This window comes from Corapipo altera, unplaced genomic scaffold (assembly GCF_003945725.1).
Source record: "Corapipo altera isolate COAL_440 unplaced genomic scaffold, ASM394572v1 23b, whole genome shotgun sequence".
Classification (NCBI taxonomy): Eukaryota; Metazoa; Chordata; class Aves; order Passeriformes; family Pipridae; genus Corapipo; species Corapipo altera.
The window spans coordinates 10318582-10338377 of NW_020884885.1; the positions used below are offsets into that span (position 1 = coordinate 10318582).

A 19796-nucleotide genomic window follows, 5' to 3' on the forward strand; every position below is an offset into this window, starting at 1 on the left:
CCTGGCAGTATAGGAACCAGTAATTTCAGAGTTCTCTTCAGAGAAATAGAGAACCTTGTTAAATGTATTCGTATTGTGTACATATTACCAGTACATCTCATTCGGACTGTATTTGCTTCCTAGAGTCTATTAAATATTGCCTTTTGTAGAACCTGCAATTCTTTTGATAAATCTGATAACCTGTTTCTTAATCTGAATAGGACTATGTGTTATAAAGCAGAAAAAGAGTGGAAAAGGGCAAAATGTAATCAAACAAATAAAACCAAACACAGGCATCTCTAGACGTTGTTCTCATAGGTCTGAGTAGCTTGAGAAAGAAGAGAAAGAAGAGATCAGAGTTTAATTTTGAAAGAGCACTACAGTTGCTTTAAAGTAGCAAGTGCTGGGGCTACTATAGAATCCAAACTCCAGATCAATTGATCTTTACCAACTCTATTAAAAGTACATAATTCTGGGCAGTTATTGGGCCTAGTAAGCCTGTGGAAAACACTGAAAGGGTTTTGGATAGATGAGTAGCTCTGGGTTGATAAAACTTAAATATTCTTTTAAAGTGTGGTTTCCTATTATATGTATTTAAAGAATCTCAGGTTTGAAGCTGAGGCTGTTGCAACGGATGAAGATAGCTGAACTGTATGGTGTGCACCTCTGCTCTTTTTACTGTTTTTTGTACAATTTTGAATTAAGGGAAGGGACACATCTTCAATGGATATAAATCAGCACTAATTAGGACCGTGCTGATTTAAACTGATAATGGATGCTGCTTGCTTTTTATTTGCAGATAACACTGAGTGTTTTCTTTCAGTTTTAGTTACTGAGGAGGTTTTATCTGAGGAGGTTGAAGTGACAACCTGTATTCTTTTTACTTATGTCAGTGGTCATTAATAATTGAATGTGATTTTCATCTTGGGAAAGAAAAAAAAGTGAAAGAAGAAAAGGTAATCATAACATGGCTTTACTTAGTTATAAACCTTCTAGCTTCATACAAAGATCTTGGGTATAAACAAAAGGAGAAAATAGTTGGGTGTGAACTTGTGAAACCTTACGTTTTTCCTTTTACTGATAAATTAGGGTAACTTTTTAAATATCTTGGAAACAGAAAAAGGTTAAAATGGTTTTTATAATTTATGTTTTGTTTTAAATTATTTTTACAATTCTTTTCATAGTACGGCAGTTCTTCTAGCTAAATTGAATTTCACTATGATTAATTTTTAAGGGGTTCTTTTTGCCTTCAGAGATCCAGACTAGAGATCACAACTTTGTCATTGCCCCTCTGTGTTACCTGAAGGTGAAGTGGCCTCAGTGGTATGGATGATGGACACAGAATTATTTTTCATGTCTTAAAATGTAGCTGGATTACTAAAGAAGGGACAAAGCAGAAACAGGGTTTCTCTACGATATAATTTTTTTAATGTTTAAAGTTATACAGTAATATCTTCATTTGATGAGTTGATTATGGAAAAGATAATTTGTATTTACTATAAAGTGATAGGAAACAGCGTGCATCATCACACCTTATAAGTACTGAGACTTCAAATAAACCCACTACTTGGTGTATTAACTTGATTGCCCATTTAAGTGAATTATAATTGTATTTATTTTGTGTTTATAACTGAATTTACAGTGTTGTCATAGCAATAAGTGAAGGATATTCTGTGCTAGATGCTTACTGACATGTTTTTTATTGCTGATTAGGATCGTCATAGTTTAGATGAACTTACTTTAAACTGACTTCTTATATTCTAAGGAGCAAATCAGTTGTCAGGAATTATTCTGGTAATAATTGTTTTGGTAAGAATTCCTGTTTTTCAACAGGAATTTTTATTAATACCTACACATAATTGCTAGGATATTGTGCTCTAAAAGTTATCTGCATTGATGATGCCAGGAGAGTAGATAAGGATTTTAATTCAAATGCTTTTCCTTCAAATGTTGTCTTATCTCCAACTCAGTTGAAGTTCTTGTAGAGGGCAATAACAGGCAGGCTGTGCTGGTTGCAGAGAAGAATTTTTTCCCTAATTTTGAGACTGGATGAAAGTGAGGAAGACAGTAATTCCGAGTCTGATGAGGTAACAGATGTAGAAACAAAACTGCAAAAGCATAAGATATCTTAGTTTTATCCTAAAATGATGTAATTTTTGAAAGTCCAAACAACTAGCTTGGAGAATGTCCCCCCTCATCCTAGCTCCTTTTATCTAACAGCCTAAGTATGATAAACATTTTTATTGAAGTATGCCAAAGCAAGTTGATTGTTAAAATGAATATACTTTTCTAAGATCTTAATTATATCAAATGAGCAGAATTATTGTCCTTCTTTCATATCATCTGCAACCATCCTTCTGTAGGATTCTGTAATTACTACTTTAACAGACTTTCCTTATGTTAAGAGGATGTGTGCGCTGTCTTAAGACTTCTTATGGTAATGATTTTGTATCCTCTTACCCTGTTGTTCTTCACAGATTCTACCTTTAGGGTATGTGACTTGTACAAGATAAGCCATTTTTTTCTGGTAATTTTGTAGTTAGTTGTTCTGTCACAATACAAATTGTGGAGCCAAGTCAGCAGATACATTTCAATCTGGTGGTTTTAAACTATTGTAAGAGCTTAAATGTCTTTCAATATACTTTTTAAAAGTTTATTTGTATACTGTAAATTTGTTGTAGAAAGAAATTCACAAATGGATTGTTGATAGAGTATATTTAGAGAGTGCACATGTTTAAGATTAGAATATTTTATGCAGTTTTTACATGCTTGTTCTCTCAGTGCATAAAAAAGCAGATATATGAGCAGTTAATGATAATTGCATTTTATGTATCATGGTGTCTTTTAGTGGGTTCACTCTGGATGGATGCCAGGTACTCACTAAAGCCACTTTCTCACTCCCCTCTGCAATTGGACAGAGGAGAGAAAATATAATGAGGGATTCATGAGTAAATAAGGGCTGTGAGAGATCACTCACCGATCACCATCATGGGCAAAACAGACTCAAAGTGGGAATATTAATTAAATTTATTACTAACAGAATCAGAGCAGGAGAATGAGAAGTAAAATAAATCTTAAAAACATCTTCCCTCCACCCCTCCCTCCTTCCAAGCTCTACTTCCTCCCTCTCAGTGGTGCAGGGGGACAGGGAATGGGGGTTGTGGTCAGTTGTTGTTTCTGCTGCTGCTCAGGGAGAGGAGTCCTTCCCCTGCTCCCGTGGGGTCCCTCCCGTGGGAGACAGTCCTTCACGAACCTCTCCGGCGTGAGTCCCTCAGGCAACAGTTCTTCACAAACTGCTGCAATGTGGGTCACTTTTCCACCGGGTGCAGTCCTTCAGGCACAGGCTGCTCCAACATGAGCCCCCAGAGGGCCACAGATCCTACCAGGAAAGCCTGTTTCAGCATGGGCTCCTCTCTCCTCAGGTCAGCAGGTCCCTGCCAGGACCTTGCTCCATCTTGGGCCTCCCACGGCATCACAGCCTCCTTCGGGCATCCACCTGCACCAGTGTGGGTCTCCTCCATGGGCTGGAGGTGGATCTCTGCATTTCCATGGCCCTCCATGGGCTACAGGAGCACAGCTGCTCCACCATGGTCTGCACCATGGGCTGTGGGGGAACCTCAGCTTTGGTCCTGGAGCACCTCCTCCTTTTCCACTTATCTTGGTGTCTGCACTGTTGTTCATATGTTCTCATTCTGCTCTTCTCTGGCTGGAATTTTCATCTACTTTTTCTCCTTCTTTTTTCTTGTTATCACAGAGGCATTACTATCTTTCCTGGTTGGCTTGGCCTTGGCCAGTGGTGGGTCCATCCTGGAGCCAACTGGCATTGACTCTACTGGACATGGGGGAAGCTTCTGGCATCTTCTCACAGAAGCGACCTCTGTAGCCCCCCCACTACCAAAACCTGGCCACAGAAACACAATATATAGCTTTAAAACACAAATCTGATTTCAACAGGAAGCTTTAGCAGCTTTAATAGATTTTTTACTAAATTTCTTTCAAGCTACGTAGCTTCCTCTTCCACCTCTCTCACCCCCTTCTGAAAAAAGGGCTTAAATGCTGTACTTTATGTGATACAACTTTCTGATGCCCGCATCAGTTCTTTATTCCCTTCAGCTGTTCCAGTGGAAAAGAACTTTTCATCAGTTCCTGAAATTTTATTGATGTTTAGTTATCTAGATCTGAGAGACCTTAAAGTTAATGACATCTCAGTTGGATATTTAAAATGCTGTCATTTCTTTTTTACAGTGAAGATGCTCCCTCAAACTACTGTTTTCACTATGCTAAAGGCATCTTTTGCCTGTCGAGGCATCTTCCTGTATGGTGCCTTGAAACTGTGTGTTTGTGGGTAGAGATAATATCTGTTTCTTTTTATTCTCATATTCCCTTACGAATGAAGAATCGTCTTTATGTTCTGCAAGAATTCTGTATTCTTTGCAGTTCTCAAGACTTTTCATTGCACATCTGTTTCCTCTAATCCTTTTCAGGGTCAGCTCTTACAAAAGCTAATAAAAGGTGGAATAATTTTTAACCAGAAGTGTCATTTCTCTTGAAATGGAAAGGATTTTTTTCCCTACATTAAATTTATGAGGCAAATAGAAGTTTGCATCTGATTAATAAACTTTAATAATTTCAGTTTATTAATATATGAATTCAAGTTTGGATGATGAACATACCTCAGTAATACCCTCAGGGCTGATTTATGGCTCATAGATTTCATGATACGTATTTCCGTACTTTTCCTGTGCTCCATACCAGAGATTTCATAACTGGATGTTACAATTGCTGTTGTTTGGTGTTGTTTTTGGTGACCAACAGTTTAAAATACTAGAGTTGTCATAAAAAATCATCATTATGGTAAATTTAAGAAGGTTGGATCTTGTTCTGAGTACAGAAAATACATTGAAATAATCCTTTGCGAATGTATAGGAAGAATTAAGAATGCAGTTGAAGTGCTGGAACTCTGGTTCTCTAAGAATATATGGCCAGCATTCAAGAGCAGAATGTACTTTATGTGTGAATGTAAAAAGTAGTCAGAACTTGAGTCTTGTGAAGGTACGTCTGTTGATTAGGCTTTGTTTGCATGCCAGTCGGTTCAACAAATGGTTGTTAAACTGCCACAAATACTGTTTTCACAAGTGGAGCCTAGAATTGTTCTTGTCGGTGAGTGGAAGTCTTGTAAACAACACAGTTTAGCATCAGGTTGAATCTGTATGCTACAGCTGTGTTATGCACTGTTTTTCTTCTATGGGATCGAGGTTTTAAAATCTTTAATATGTTTAATTTCTTCTTGGTTTTAAGAAAATATGACCAAGGTTTATCAGTAAATCAGTATGACATAAAAATGAGAGAAGAGTTGAATTGTTAGTGCAAATAATTTATCAAATAACTATAAGTGATATGGCTTTTTTATTTTCTATATCCTAGGATACCAGATGGTCCCATTGATCAGGGACCAGCTGCAGGAAAGGTACATGCTTTAGAGGAGCAACTTCTAAAGGCCAAAGAACAGATAGAAAACTATAAGAAGCGGACAGGAGATGGTGTGTAGATAAGTTTTCTTTTACTTCTGAAACAAGTTTTGGTGTTTTGGTATTTCATATCACAAATGTATTGGCTTCTTAACAAATAAACCCTTAAAAAAAAAGCTACAATTACTGATGCTTTTATGCCTTTTTGATTTATTTTTTTTTTTAAATAGAAGGCCTTGGAAAAGACCATGAAATACTGAGGAGGAGGATTGAAAATGGGGCTAAGGAACTTTGGTTTTTCCTCCAGAGTGAACTGAAGAAATTGAAAAATCTAGAAGGAAGTGAACTGCAAACACGCATTGATGAATTTCTGTCTGATTTGGGTCATCAGGAAAGGTACTTCTGTTAGTTGATTTTGACTTTTAATTAAACTGTCGTTATGTTGTTCAAAGGTGCATTGGAACTTATATTTTTAGTTGTTGTCAATCTTTTGGCCCCTGCATTGTTGAAGTGCCTTTTGTATCATATTAAAATATTCTATATGAGTTTTGTTCATGCTGAACAAAATTAATCCAGAAACTGTTAAAAATTCAATGAAATCTGTCTTTAAGCGTATTATGTTTATCTCTATTCCCAAACTGCTGTGATAGTTTGTGTCTTATCAGTAAACAGTTATAAGAAAATAGTTGAATTAACTAGATATACCATCTTAAACAAGTATCAGTTTCCCAAAAAAAGCTGCGATCTGCATGTGTAAGCATCAGTAATAAAGCATGAGCCTTTGAAAATAATACTGTACTAAAGGGAAAAAATGGTAAGAATTTTCAATTCTTTAGAAATAATTTAAATACTATTTAAAACATAGTTTAAAGATAATATGTATTTATTTCTATTTATGATTATCAGTGGGGGAAAATAATGTAGTCCATTAAGTTTTGTAATTTAATATTCCACAATCCCAAAATCCAGTTTGTCACAATTTCATTGAATTGAAAGTGAGAAGGGACTATTCGATTGTTGAGAGTTATTATTTTTATAAAAGATGTGATCGAATGTCATCCAATTATTTCTCAGTCAAGTGCAGTTATATATGTTTGACTGAAATAAAAGTAGTGCTTGGCTGAAGCAGAATTTTCTTAAAGAGTTGAGATCTTCAGTTGAACACTGAACTGACAGAGAATCTGCCACTTCCTTGGACAGTTTTTTCTACAGTTATGTCCCCTCAGAAATATTTGTTCTTCATAAAAGTTATTTCTGTTTGTGTTTCTTGGACTACAAGTTATTGATTCTTATGTACTTTTTAAACTATCTCTGCCAAAAACTGGAGCAAGTAGTCTAATGCCAGACTTTCTGATGTTCATCATGGTAATAAAATCACTTGTGTACACATTTTTGCCCTGTTTATAAAGCCAGGATGAGGCTGTCATCACAGTGAAACCTTGAATAATGTGTGTTTGATGCCAGAAGGTTTTTATGTCCCTGCCTCCCAGGATGAGTCCTTTTCCTTTCTACACCAATGACTATTAATTCAATAAGCCCAATTTGCAAGTATCTGTATTTCTGACAGCCTTATGTTCACATCTCTCTGTACTTAAGGATGAAGTCAAACCCATTCTAGAAATGCATAGCTCTCTTGCATTGAATTTTAAAAGTTATGAGATGAATCCCAGTGTGGAAGTGTGAAACCACTGTGGTACTGGCAGAAGTTTGTATATGATACAAGCAATCGCATCTGCTCTTTTTTTTTTTAATTTGACAATTTTTGTGTTGGATACATGTTTTCTTTTGACTGTCACAGTGGTTATCAGAAGCAGAATATCCTGGAGTCTCTTGAGTCTTAGAAGTAGATCTGTGTAGACCTTACTGTATGGTAAGGTCCTCAAAGAAAACTAAAGTTATTTAAGCTAAAGCCAAACAGCCAGAAACTAGGTTTTATTAAACTAAAATGTAGACCATCTTTTTAAAATATGGAAATTCAAAGGAATTGCATACGAGAAAACAGATACAAAAATGTTTCTACAATATTCAGCCTGTGTTCTTGGTGTACTTACAATATTACCTTCAAACAATAATATTACCTTGTCTTCTTGGTTGCCTCTAGTCCCAAGGAATTTTTTTCTTTCACTTTAAGGTCAAGCTATTTGCTGCTTTTCCTTTAATCTTTCAGTCTTGCCGTGTGAGTTGCAGAAAACTCCCAGTTCTTTGTGTGCACATCCTTTGGCATGTTATGCACTGCTGTCTCTGGAGTGTTCTTTGCCCTCACAATGCACAGGAGCTCCCCAGGGAAGGAGCGGTCTCATCTTCCCTCCACACAGTCCATCTGGTCTCTGTTCCTGAAAGGAACACAGCATAAGTTTGGAATGAGCAAATCAGATGCTCTCATTCACTCTGAGAATAACAGGTTTTTAGTGTTTGGGATTTTTTTGTTGTTGCTGGGTTTTTTTTGTTCTTTTGGTTTAATTTTTTCAAGTATATGTGCACTTGAATTTTTTTAAAGGCCATTAAACAAGTTGCCAAATGCCCTTTCATTGACAGTGCTGTCTTAAAAAGTGCTGTCTTACTTGAATGGAACACTGCAAGTGAAGCTGGTATTATTTATTTAGATATTTATATATTTATACATGAATATACATTAATACATATTTTAATATTTGAATTAGAAAGATTATTGTTAATTATAATTACCTAAAGCAGTCTGTCATGGTGTCCTTATGTGGGAAAGGAAATAAAAGAGGCGGGTAGTGATCAAATGATGAGATAGTTTTGTAAGGAAAGAGATAAGTAAGGTAGTGCTTCTGTTTGTTGGCTAAGTCCTAGAGGCTGTGTAGATTTTTCCCTCAGAAAGTGTCAGTCTTGCATATGTTTTTGTGAAGTGTTTCACTACTGATTCTGTTTGAAAAACAACGTTGCCCAACACAGAGTTTTCTGCATTGGGAATGACATAATTGTGTTCTTGTCGTTGCTATAGGGAAGAGAGCTGTTGAGAGTAACTTCATCTTAACATTGGAAAGACTACATGATACAGAGTTAATAAAAAAGAGCAAATTAATGCTCTAGTTGTCATGGTTGTTTCCTTTGTTGACAAGGTGGCTGTTACTGAGTTAGTTTCATTCCTTCTCCTCCTGGGGAACAGCTGTCAGCAGGGATTTTGTGGTATCTGGCCAACATTTGATGCATAATGTTTGGACAAATTTTCACATTATTTCCATTGAATCACAGATTTTTCTTTTAGTTTTTATTTGTTGATGTAAAATTCCTAGGAGATTTAAGTGTAATTTTGCCTTATGACTGGAATAATTGTCTAGACTGATTATTAAAAATGCCCACTCTCCTTCCCTTTATTTTGGCAATCAAATGCATATGAAATATATAGCCAGATTTTTTCCTTCATTATACTTTGCAGGATAAAAATGCTTTTAAGAGCAGCTTCAAGATTTATTTTATGATATCAAACAACAACGACAATGAATTGATATTGTTGGTTAGTAGCATAATGAAAGACCAAGTGTGATACTAAATATCTGCAATGCCACTGTCTGAAGTTTTCTGCATTTTATCACCTGCAGAAGCCTCTAATAATACTTTGCAGGCTAATCTTTTGTCTGCACTTGCCTATCCTGGGCTTATGAATCACTGGTCCATCTACTTTTAACTCTCTACATGGCCCCTGACCCTGGTCTTTGCTATTTGTGTCTTTTCTAAATCTGCATTAATAAGCCTTCATAGTGGTCACACTCAAAAAACCCTTGCAGATGTAAACTTAAAAATGCACATTTCTCAGTAGTAACAATGAAAGAAAGAAGGTCTCTATGACTGTGTCCTAAAATAGAACTACCTTTATAATCATTTCTATGTGATAACACCTATTAATTTTTCAGTTCCTGGTTTACTTCAGAGTTTTATAATTTTTTTTTAAAGACTGTGGGTACTATCTGAAAACTCTTTCATGAATTCATAAAAAATTCCTGCAAATTATTTGATATTCTTTATGGTTTGTAGTGAGCAAAGCTGCCTTTACCTAAAGTGTCAAGCCACTGAGGCTGTATAACGGCTCTCTCATCATTTATCTTACCTCAGTGGTGATGGAAAATAATTATATTTCATCTGTAAGGCTGATTATTAAAACTTACTTACTGCCTTTCCTTTGCTATGGACACCATGGCCAATAATATAAAATTTGGACAATTTTTTCTGAAGAAATAGTAAAATTACTTAAGATCTGAGAGAGAATGTTTTTTAATTAGTAAGCTTTATATTTTCAGTTATTTTATGTCAATATTTAATAGAAGTATATTTCTGTAGAGTAAAAGGAGGCTATACTGGTTACTTACATCAGAAGTACACAAAAGACTCTTTTTAAGGCTTGTGAAAGAGCATTTGAAAATTGCTTAAAATATGGCTGTGTGCTTGCACAGCTGCTTTTAATGATAGAAGATTTTTTTTTAGTGTTTAGACCTTAACTTTATATTTTGTCTTTAAACACCCAACATGGTTGCATCCCATTTGGGAAGAAAAATATATTTAAACTCCCAAGAAAGTACACGGGTTTCCCTTTCTAATATGTCTACTAGCCTAAATGCTTTCTGTAAGTTGGAAAACACTCTCTTAAGAGCAGCAGACTCTTTATCTGTTATTTGTGTATAATATATTATATTAGGTTTATTCCATCATTAATTCTGTTCTGATTTTCCCTAAACTCTGTTCGCATGTTACTTTGAGTATTATGTGTCTTTAATAGTTACTGGTTTAATACTAGTTACCTGGTGAAACTTTAAATGGTTTATTTGTTTGCAAAACTGCAATAGAGTGTTTCAAGCTCAATTACCATGCAAAAGAAAATCCACTTTATATTGTTTGGGAACAGAATGTAGATAAAGTTCTTCCAGTTGATTGACAGAAGGTGAAGATTACTGCTGCTGAACAATTTGGGTATAATATGTAATACAACAACATTAGGTGCTATATAGGTCAGTGTCACTGCTACCCTGTTTAGAAGCGTGGGTGTAAAGGTCAGAATGAGTGTATGAGAGTGAAAAGCTACAGATCCATGAATGTGGTTATTAGCAGGAGAACTCTGTGTGATAACTCTGCTGATAAAGATAGGCCTGTTCCAGTTTGATTTATCTCAGTGTTTATTGCTTATATACTGTGTCACTGGAAATAGTTACCTTAATAGGGATACACAGTCTGCTCCTCTCTCACTTGCTAAGCTTGTTTGCCTTAGCCAGCTATCTCTGTGCTTCCAGTAGTAACAGGTGGTGCCAACAACGGGACCTTCACATGTTGTTATGAAATATACTTCTCTTATCCTCATACTCCTTTTTTGTCACTTCCCAAATTTCTCTGCCTTTGTTCTGTTGCATCTCTTTCTCACAAGTGATTAAACTTGTGGTTTATCAAGAATTTCAGGCAATAAATTGCAACATCTAAAGTTCAGATGAAAATATTAAGAAATGTGGTGCAAAGTTAAAACTTTAGCATTGTTATGGAGAAGTGTTAGCAATTTTAAATATTCTCAGTATGTGAAACCAACTCTGAAATTATTAGTTTTGAATTGGGCTACCTTTTACTTTTAGAATAACCATTAACGTTTTAAACAAACACTTTAAATAATATGCCTCTAGTTTAGTATTTCCTCCCGAAAGCCACAGAGATTAAAAAAAAAATCTTTTCCTAGATGGTACTGTTTGAACTCGTTTTCACAAAATCAGTAATTTTAAATAATCTGGCTAATTTTAACAAATAAATGCCATATATTATTTATCTTCTCATAACAAGATATTCTTTATTCTGTTATTTGGCAAATGAAATGTTATAACCCCAAGAAGAGATTCTCTAGTGTATTACATAACCTCAATTTAGTATTTGATAGTTCATCAAAATTCAATTTTTGTAGTGTGGACTTGTATGGCCATGAGTCTGTTTAGAATTTTTAATTTTTTTATTTCTTTTCTATTTGAGTATTAGTGGCATGAAGTCATTGTAAGCAGGCCGAACACTGCTGTCTCCTTCCAGAATCAGGAGGAGCTCCATATTATAGAACATACTGCTTACTAAACCTTGTAATAATATCCTATAGTTACTTTTCATTAACAGAAATAGAAGAAATGTTGTACCTGTGCTTAAGACACTTGTAATAATATATTCTATACAAGCATAGTGAGATGATTGAAAGAGGAAAATTAACAATACATTATAATAGAAGGTATTGTAGCAATCACTATTGCATTTCCATGTGGCACCACTGGATAATGTATCTAGCATGGAACTGTGCTTTCCTTTTAGTTTACTTTGGCAAATACCAAACCCAAATGCTTTGTATCAAGCAAGTCTTATACCTAAGATTTTTTTCTAACCCATCTCCTGTTTAATTCATGTTATGGAACATATGTTAGGTGAAGAGCACACTCAGTCTTTCTTGGCTGCTGTTTGAATTGTGGAGTAGGAGGTGGCATGAAGAAACTGTTTTTGAGGCTACAACTGAAATATCACTTTAGTTTAATTTAATCCTCCGATTTAATAATGCCAAGATTGTTTCCCATTTTTTTTAAGATTGTTTTCCGTTGTTGTTTATAGGTCAATAATGACCGACTTGTACTACCTCAGTCAAACAGATGGAGCAGGAGATTGGCGAGAAAAAGAGGCCAAAGATCTAACAGATTTGGTACAGAGGAGAATAACTTATTTACAGGTAAGAGAATAGTGCTTTTGAATCAAGGTAATTCAATCAAGCTGTGCGAGAGTGACCAAAGGAGGGCAATGAAGATTGTGAAGGGCCTCGAGGGGAAGCTGTATAAGGAGCAGCTGAGGTCACTTGGTCTGTTCAGCCTGGAGGAGACTGAGGGGAGACCTCATTGCAGTTACAACTTCCTCATGAGGGGGAGAGGAGGGGCAGGCACTGATCTCTGTGGTGACCAGTGACAGGAGCTGAGGGAATGGCCTGAAGTTGTGTCAGTCAATGTTTAGGCTGGATATTAGAAAAAGGTTCTTCACCCAGAGGGTGGTTGAGCACTGGAACAGGCTCCCCAGGGAAGTGGTCACAGCACTAAGGCTCACAGAGTTCAAGAAGTGTTTGGATGATACTCTCAGGCACATGGTGTGACTCTTGGGGATGGTCCTGTGCAGGGCCAGGAATTAGACTCAATGATCCTTCTGAGTCCCTTCCAACTCAGCATATTCTGTGATTCTGTAAACGTTTTTTATTATTATATATATAGCACTTAGCTGTGCCCTTGTGAAAGAGTAATTACACAATGTTTTAAAATAAATGTTGTTATATGAATGAATTACATAGAAAAGAAATTATGACATTTGTTTCAAACACATATTTTATATGTATATGGAAGATAGTATTTCAAGGAAATCTTTAGGGTTTGGACTTTTGTTAGTTATTTGTTTCTTTGTGTGTGTGGTTATTTTTTTGGATCTGTGGTTTTCAGTGGGCTGTATTTAGCTATTTGAATTCCTTGTTTTATTATAAAAGATAAGTCTGGTTTATTTTTTTAATCCTTAGAGTGTCAGAATGCATAAATATGTTTGCACGCTGTTTAAAACAAAAATATAAAAGTCCTTGTATCAAACTTCTGAACAAAACCATTTTTAAAAACATGAGGATGCAAATTTGAAGTGCTTGTATAGTATATTGTCTAGACTGTTTCAACAGATGTGTGAGACTTCTCATAGATGCTCACATTTTGAGTGCATAAGGCCTTTTTAATACATGTGCTTGTGTGTATAAATTTAAATAAAACTTGTTCTGAAGGTTTTGGGACTTTTTTTTTTTTCATGTCTGAATGCATGCAGCTATTTATGTAGTGATCAAAAAGATATTTAATGTAATCTGTTTTATTTGTACTTGGTTTATTTTCTGTGGCATGTGTGCACCTGTATTGTATGGTGACTCCTAATGCCTGATCTTTTCTCCTGTGTAAATAGCTGAATTTGTTTCTGAGATGTTCATTATTTCACAGTTCAGCTGTTGGAATCTTCTGTGACCAAACTATGTATTTGTTGCTTGTTAAATAAAAAAAGGCACCCTTCTGAGGAAAAAACATCCCTGTAAATTATGCAGGAGTCATCACTTAATTGTATTACTTCAACTCTTTCCTGAGAACTGTTCCTCATTCTTTCATTTTTGGTGTCACTGTCTGGCAGTGGTTTACTGTAACTACTTTTCATGTTGATAAATATAGTCTTTCTTTACCTTTTCCTCATGGAAATGAGGTATCCATTTGTTGTCTTATTTAGACATATTTATATTTCTGAAGGGTGATTGTCTTCCTATTGTATGTTTTACAATGGTCAGGATACAGTTCAAGACTAAGACCTCCAAGTATGTATAATGAATAACAAGAATAAAAGTTGCTTAGGAGAGCAGAAACTCAAAATTGAAGCATTAGGTAAATGTGTACATTGTTTTCTAGTGAAGTTGAAATAAATTTACTTACTGACTGAAGAGCTGGAAGACCAGTTAGGTGCTCCTAAAATTTATTTAGATGCATATAATCTATGATAATGGACTTTCCTCTTTATTGAGCTAATTTTTTCTCGTTAAAAAAAAAAAAAGTAGAAGCAATATTAAGAGTGAAACCAATGCCAAGTCACAACACATACAGAATCCTAACATTTCAAGTAGCACAAGTAGTTAAGTCTTTCAGGAAATTTATTATATCCTCAGGCACTTCCAAGAGAGGTAGCTATCTTTATCCTCATTATCTTCAGAAGAAAACATGTTGATGAGCATGAGCAGGTGGTTTACAGAAAGCTGTGGTATTAGATTCGGAATTAGAAATAGGTCTGACATACTTGATCAATTTACTTCATACAGACCATTTTGTTTCTGTTTTATTTATAAATTTATTAAAAAGCAGTCAATTATAAAATTTTGGTCATGGAAAATTCATGTTTTTTCATATTTATGCATTTAAAATTTGAATTTAATCATTATGGGTCCATCTCATGACACTGAGAAACACAAAAATTAGTATTTCCCTCTTTTCTCTATTACAGAGGAATTTACATTGTTTCGTATTTTTAATAAATTATCACTGGTGAAGTTGGAAACATACAGAGGTATTACTGCTGCACATGAAATTCCGTGTGACTATTTCGTATGAATGGGTCTAGAAACCACAAAGAAGGGACATGTGTTTCCTTGTAATTGTCTTTGTGGTTTAAGTTGAGGAAGGGCAGTACATATTTTCCAAAAAATGTAATTCTAGCTTTGATAAATGTTGATATTTTTATTATAGTGACTGTACAAGTCATCAAAAGAGTACTAAGTTCTTGGATTTAGCAAATAAGCAGCAATGTAAAGCACTACATGGTTTGAAATTACACATATATACCCCTTTATTAATAATATACCTGTATTAAAAAATAAAATCTAATTAAAAATTCAAAAATCCTTGCCCCTCAACTCAATGCCAAAAAGAATTATATGGAACATACTTGTAATTTTTTATTTTAGTTAAGTAGGAAAGGACTGTATAGCTTTTTTCTGGTAGATGTTGAACAGTGACAGCTGCATTATTTTGGGACATCTCCCTGGGAAGTCATTTAGCTGAATGATTGTGAATAGCAATGACTGCTACTTCATTTGGATAACATTACCATAAATTTGATTTAATGAGGCTACATGTAACTAGTTCCCTGTAGTTAGAGCAACATTTTAAAAGCTAGAAACTTACATTTAAGCAAAAGAACTTATTTTCAGAGATGTTTATTATCAAATAGTTGAAGAGAAGGTGCAAGAGACAAGGGTACCTGTAGTACTGTAATCAAGTGAGTAAATGATTACGAGAGCAGCAGTTTTCTGTCGCTTCCCTTTTGTGCTTATTTTTGTTCTGTTTATTTTAGGAAGTTTCTGATTCAGCGTGCAGTCTCCCAGTAGCAGAATATTTTTGCCTTTGTTTAAAAAAAATCAGAGCTTTCTGTTCAGCTTTGAAGGCTAAAAATATAAGCAGGTGAGAAAGGTTACTAAGAACTAAACAACACATCAGTTATATTAGTCATAGTTTGCCATATTTATGCTATTTATTTGGAGGTTTGTATGTATGCAAAGAAAAGCAAGTTGCTTACAAGATTTTATTCTGAGGTTTCTAGGTTTCCCTGTATTTTTGGTGATTTAATGTATTGCTTAGATTTTTCTATCTTAAAGTATATTAAATCCTTTCTCCTTTACATTTAAATTACTGATACATATTCTCAATAAAAGTGCTTATGCTAAGATGACAATAACAATAAAAAAAGGCTCTGGGCACTTTGCATACATGCAAAAGGATGCTCTCACAACTGTAAGTCTTGAAAAGTGTAAACATGTATCCTTTAATCAAGCAAATCAAATGTATTATATATTTTCCCAGTTGTTCCACTTCACTCATGAGAAACAACTTGTAGTATAGTTATACTGTGTTGTTGATGTTGATATATTCAAACTAATTTGAAACACAAAATAGAAAAATTGTCATAGACAATTCTCCATCAGCTTTTACTACTTTTATGGTGAAGGAGAACAGTAGCCGAAGGATTTCAGCCATCTGTCAGTATGGGCACTGTTCTGGGAGAAGAGATGATTTCTTTAATAGGCCATATAGTGGTTCAGTTTCCCTGTGATAGACTCAGCATCCTTAAAAGTTTTATGCTATGTACTCCAAATATAGAGAATCCTGATAATTCACTTTGATATTGTAAGCTCATTTGTATCTTGCAGTTCTTTTCCCATTTTTACTAGATTGTTGAATTTATTACACAGCACTGGAAGAGTTCCTTCCCTGTAACATTAGAAAAGATAATTTAGGCATATGAATGAATCTAAGCATTTTTAAAGTTAACATTTTGGACAAAATAGATATGAAAGTGAAACAGAAGAGTTAAAAAGAGCCAATTTTTCTGACTTTTTATGCGTGTTTAGAAAGGGACTGAATTGTTTCTATCACAAATTATTTGATTTTTGAATGTCTTGAAACATGTCTTGGATTTTCCTCATAAGGTTACTTAGTAAATTCAGTATCTGATATTATGGCATTAGGATAATAACCACTTAAAGTGTGATCACTGCTAATATTTATATGAGGTTTTCTCTAGAATTTCTACTTAGTGGATTGAGGAGTGTAGTGTGGTTAGTCCATCTGCATAGTGGAATGTTTTACTCCAGCTGAAGCTTGTGTGTTGTAGGAGGGTAGGTGCAAACTAGAGGAATTAACATTAGAGACATAAGAATCTCTGTCTCTCAAATCAAATACGTAATATTTCTGACTAGGGAAAGAAGAACATTTTCTTCCAGCAGCTCAAGCAAACTTCTGGTCGTTTGTTTAGTTTTTTGTTTGTTTGGATTTTTTTCATTACCAAAGTCTTAAGGGGAGCTGATATGAAAAAGAACCATTACAAGTGGCATCTTAAAGAAAGGACAAAAGAAGATGGTGTGAACTACATTTGTGATAACTAGGATAAGTAACACCCTTCCTTGACATCATTCTCTCAAAATACCCCAATTTTTCACAGATTTTGGGTGGGACTGTCTCTTCCAGCAGACTGGGTAGCATCAAGGAATAAAATACTTATTGAAAATATAAAAAAGAACAGCTTTCTTAATGAACATCATACTGTGTTTATGAGGTTACTTAGTAATTTGTAGCAGACTGCTTGCCTGCTCTACTCTATCCTGCTGTGATTTGTTGGATCAAGTACACTTCTCTGTTTTAAATTTACAAAAACCACAGTTATTTTTTTGTATAGTAAAATGTATGTTAAGGAGAAGAGTTTACTTTTACCAGTTTGTCATGTGTTTTGATGGCTAACTGCACACTTGAAAACACTGGAAGGTGGTGAGACATTGAGGCACTTCTGACATCGTTCCCATTTGATCCTACTTTCTGTGAGTAGGCCAACCAAAAGCCCTGGAGAAGAATACAGTGGAAACCCTGAATTTTGTAAGAGGAACAGTGTATGCCCATGTTATTTGTGATGAAAGACCATCAAATCCATTTTGCCAGTTATGCAAATCCGTTTTAATTTTAGGTGACATTCTCTTGCATAGAAATTTATAATTTTAACCATTTTACTATTCTGAAAATGTTACCATTTTCAGTTGCACTGTTCATAGAAGTAATTCTGAGAAAAATAAAAGGTGTAAACTCTGGCATGGCTTGATCATCCAGTCTTCTACATATTGAAGTATGTTTTGTGTGATTGGTTAGTTGCAGGGTTTTTGTTTGTTTAGGATTTTGTGTGGGTTTGGGTTTTTTTTGTGTGTGTGTGTTTGTTTTTAACGCAGTTGTATGGCTTTAACGTTACAGGGCTTGACATTCCTAGGAGTCCCTTCCACCCCTCTCTTGATTATGTAGACCGTTTAATTGGATATTGGAGTCTGTCATGAGCAGTGTTGTTATGGTTGAGAACAGAGTGCACTGCTCATTCAAGTCAAAAATAACATAATCCTTTTCTGTGACTTTGGGCCAGGAGGGAAAATCTCCTGTCAGTCTTTGCTGGTTTTGAAATTGGCTGTTACCCTTTATCAGCTCAGTACCTTTATGGGTTGCTTATGGCAGTTTTGGCTAATGAACACACAAGCTGTTCTGATGCAATGTAATTTTTCTTCCTTATCGATGGTTAATAATTCCACCTTTTCCAGGAAATACCATTTGAAACTGCAATATATATAAGTATCTCTGCTTCCCTTTCTTTTCAAATTCTCAGTAGGTAATTGAAGCCCAAATACTGCCTTGTCTCTTTGCTATTTGAGTATAGCAATTTGAAAAAACCCACAGGCATAAAGAAATTAGCTTAGCTTCCTGTTTGTCACAAACTAATATTTATATATAGTTTTTAGTTAAGTCTTCAAGTAATGTTAAAACCCAAGTAAGTGCATTATATTAACATTGATAAGCAGTCACGCTATTAAATTATGTTTCATTATGTGATTCCTATTTGATTTCTGTAATATTGTTCATAACTATTATATAACTCTTACATTTTCCTGAAACAAAGTTAGAAGGGCGCTCCTTATAAAAGACAAAACTTCAAATATACCATCAATTAAATGCTTTAATTTTCAAGAGAACACAGGCATTTGAAGGTAATTGCAAGTGTAGAAAATGTTACCTACTGATATTTTCTAAAAATTCTCAGAGATTATCCCTTTCAAATTAGTGTTGTGGCTTTACTCCAGCTGGCAACGAAGTACCATGCAGAGGCTCCCTCACTCTGCCTCTTCCCTGGAGGGACAGGGATGAGAATTGGGGGAGGGGGGGAGAAAACCCCAAAAAACCATAAACAAAAATCCCACAAAGAAACCTCATCGTGGGTTGAGATAAGAACAATTTAATAACTGAAACCAAGTAAAATATGATAATACTGATGATAATTATAGTGATAAAAATATACTACTACTACTGCTAATGGTATGACCAGGTATTGTTTCATGGAATTCTTTCTATGAGGACCTGCACAGAATACTAGAAAGCCCCACTTTCTCTCTGGAAAAACTGTGAGAAGTAGATTTGTTATAGTTTCAAAGATTTAGTCTCAAGTTATCCCTTAAATTTGTTATAGCAGAAGTACTGGTCTGAGGAACAAAAATAAGGAATGGAAATTTTCTTTAAGTTATTGTTTTCATACCTAGTTAGGCTTTGAATCAGATGTATTTTCCTTAAAATGAAAAAAATAAAATGCTGAATTTATAGCACATGTTGTAGGGTTTAGAGTTTTGTTTTTTTTTTTAAATTTATTTCCCAGATCTGAATTTCTCCCCTCCTTTACACAACTGAATTCACAATTTTTAAATTTTTTTTAAAAATATTTTAGTACTCAGAATATTCAGACTATCTTTAAGATCACTTGAAGGAGGGATCTCAGTTATCCAGACAGAGATCTTTTTTTTTTGGAAAGACTTGATTTGTTGCAAATTTACTGAAAAAATTATTTAAAGTCAGATGTGAGAGGAACAGAAATTATGTTGATGCTCAAATATCAGTATTTTTACATCTTATCTGAAACTAACTTTCGTTCTAGAGATTCTATGGAAAACCTTTTTGGAATTTAGAAGTATGTGTGGAGGCATGCAAGCATGAATGCACACAGTGAAGCATTTTACAGCAAGGAAATCTTCTGTTGATTATGTTGTTGTGTTGTCCACATATATAAAAATATTTATTAGTTTGTACTTTTAAACATAGCATTCATATAATGTAGGCATTTGCCTCCTGTGTTATGATTTCTTGGTTTGTGGAAGTGAAGTATATTATTTTACAGAGTACATGCAGAATAAAATTCTCTCCTTTGTTAATCTGCTCAGGTATGTGTTTTGTTTTCTGTACTTGGTATGTGGTCAGCTAGTCTGGGAAGTAGTCC

General features: G+C 34.8%; 1 protein-coding gene across 5 annotated transcripts in view; it reads left to right on the plus strand.

The window, feature by feature from the left end:
• Positions 1 to 19796, plus strand: part of FUT8 (fucosyltransferase 8) — a 111638-nt gene that overhangs the window by 61771 nt on the left and 30071 nt on the right. For all 5 annotated transcript variants that reach the window (XM_027642229.1, XM_027642230.1, XM_027642228.1 and 2 more), the window contains 3 exons: positions 5404 to 5519; positions 5678 to 5843; positions 12024 to 12138. In XM_027642229.1, the coding sequence (XP_027498030.1) occupies positions 5404 to 5519; positions 5678 to 5843; positions 12024 to 12138 (397 nt within the window). The remainder of the gene's footprint in view (positions 1 to 5403; positions 5520 to 5677; positions 5844 to 12023; positions 12139 to 19796) is intronic.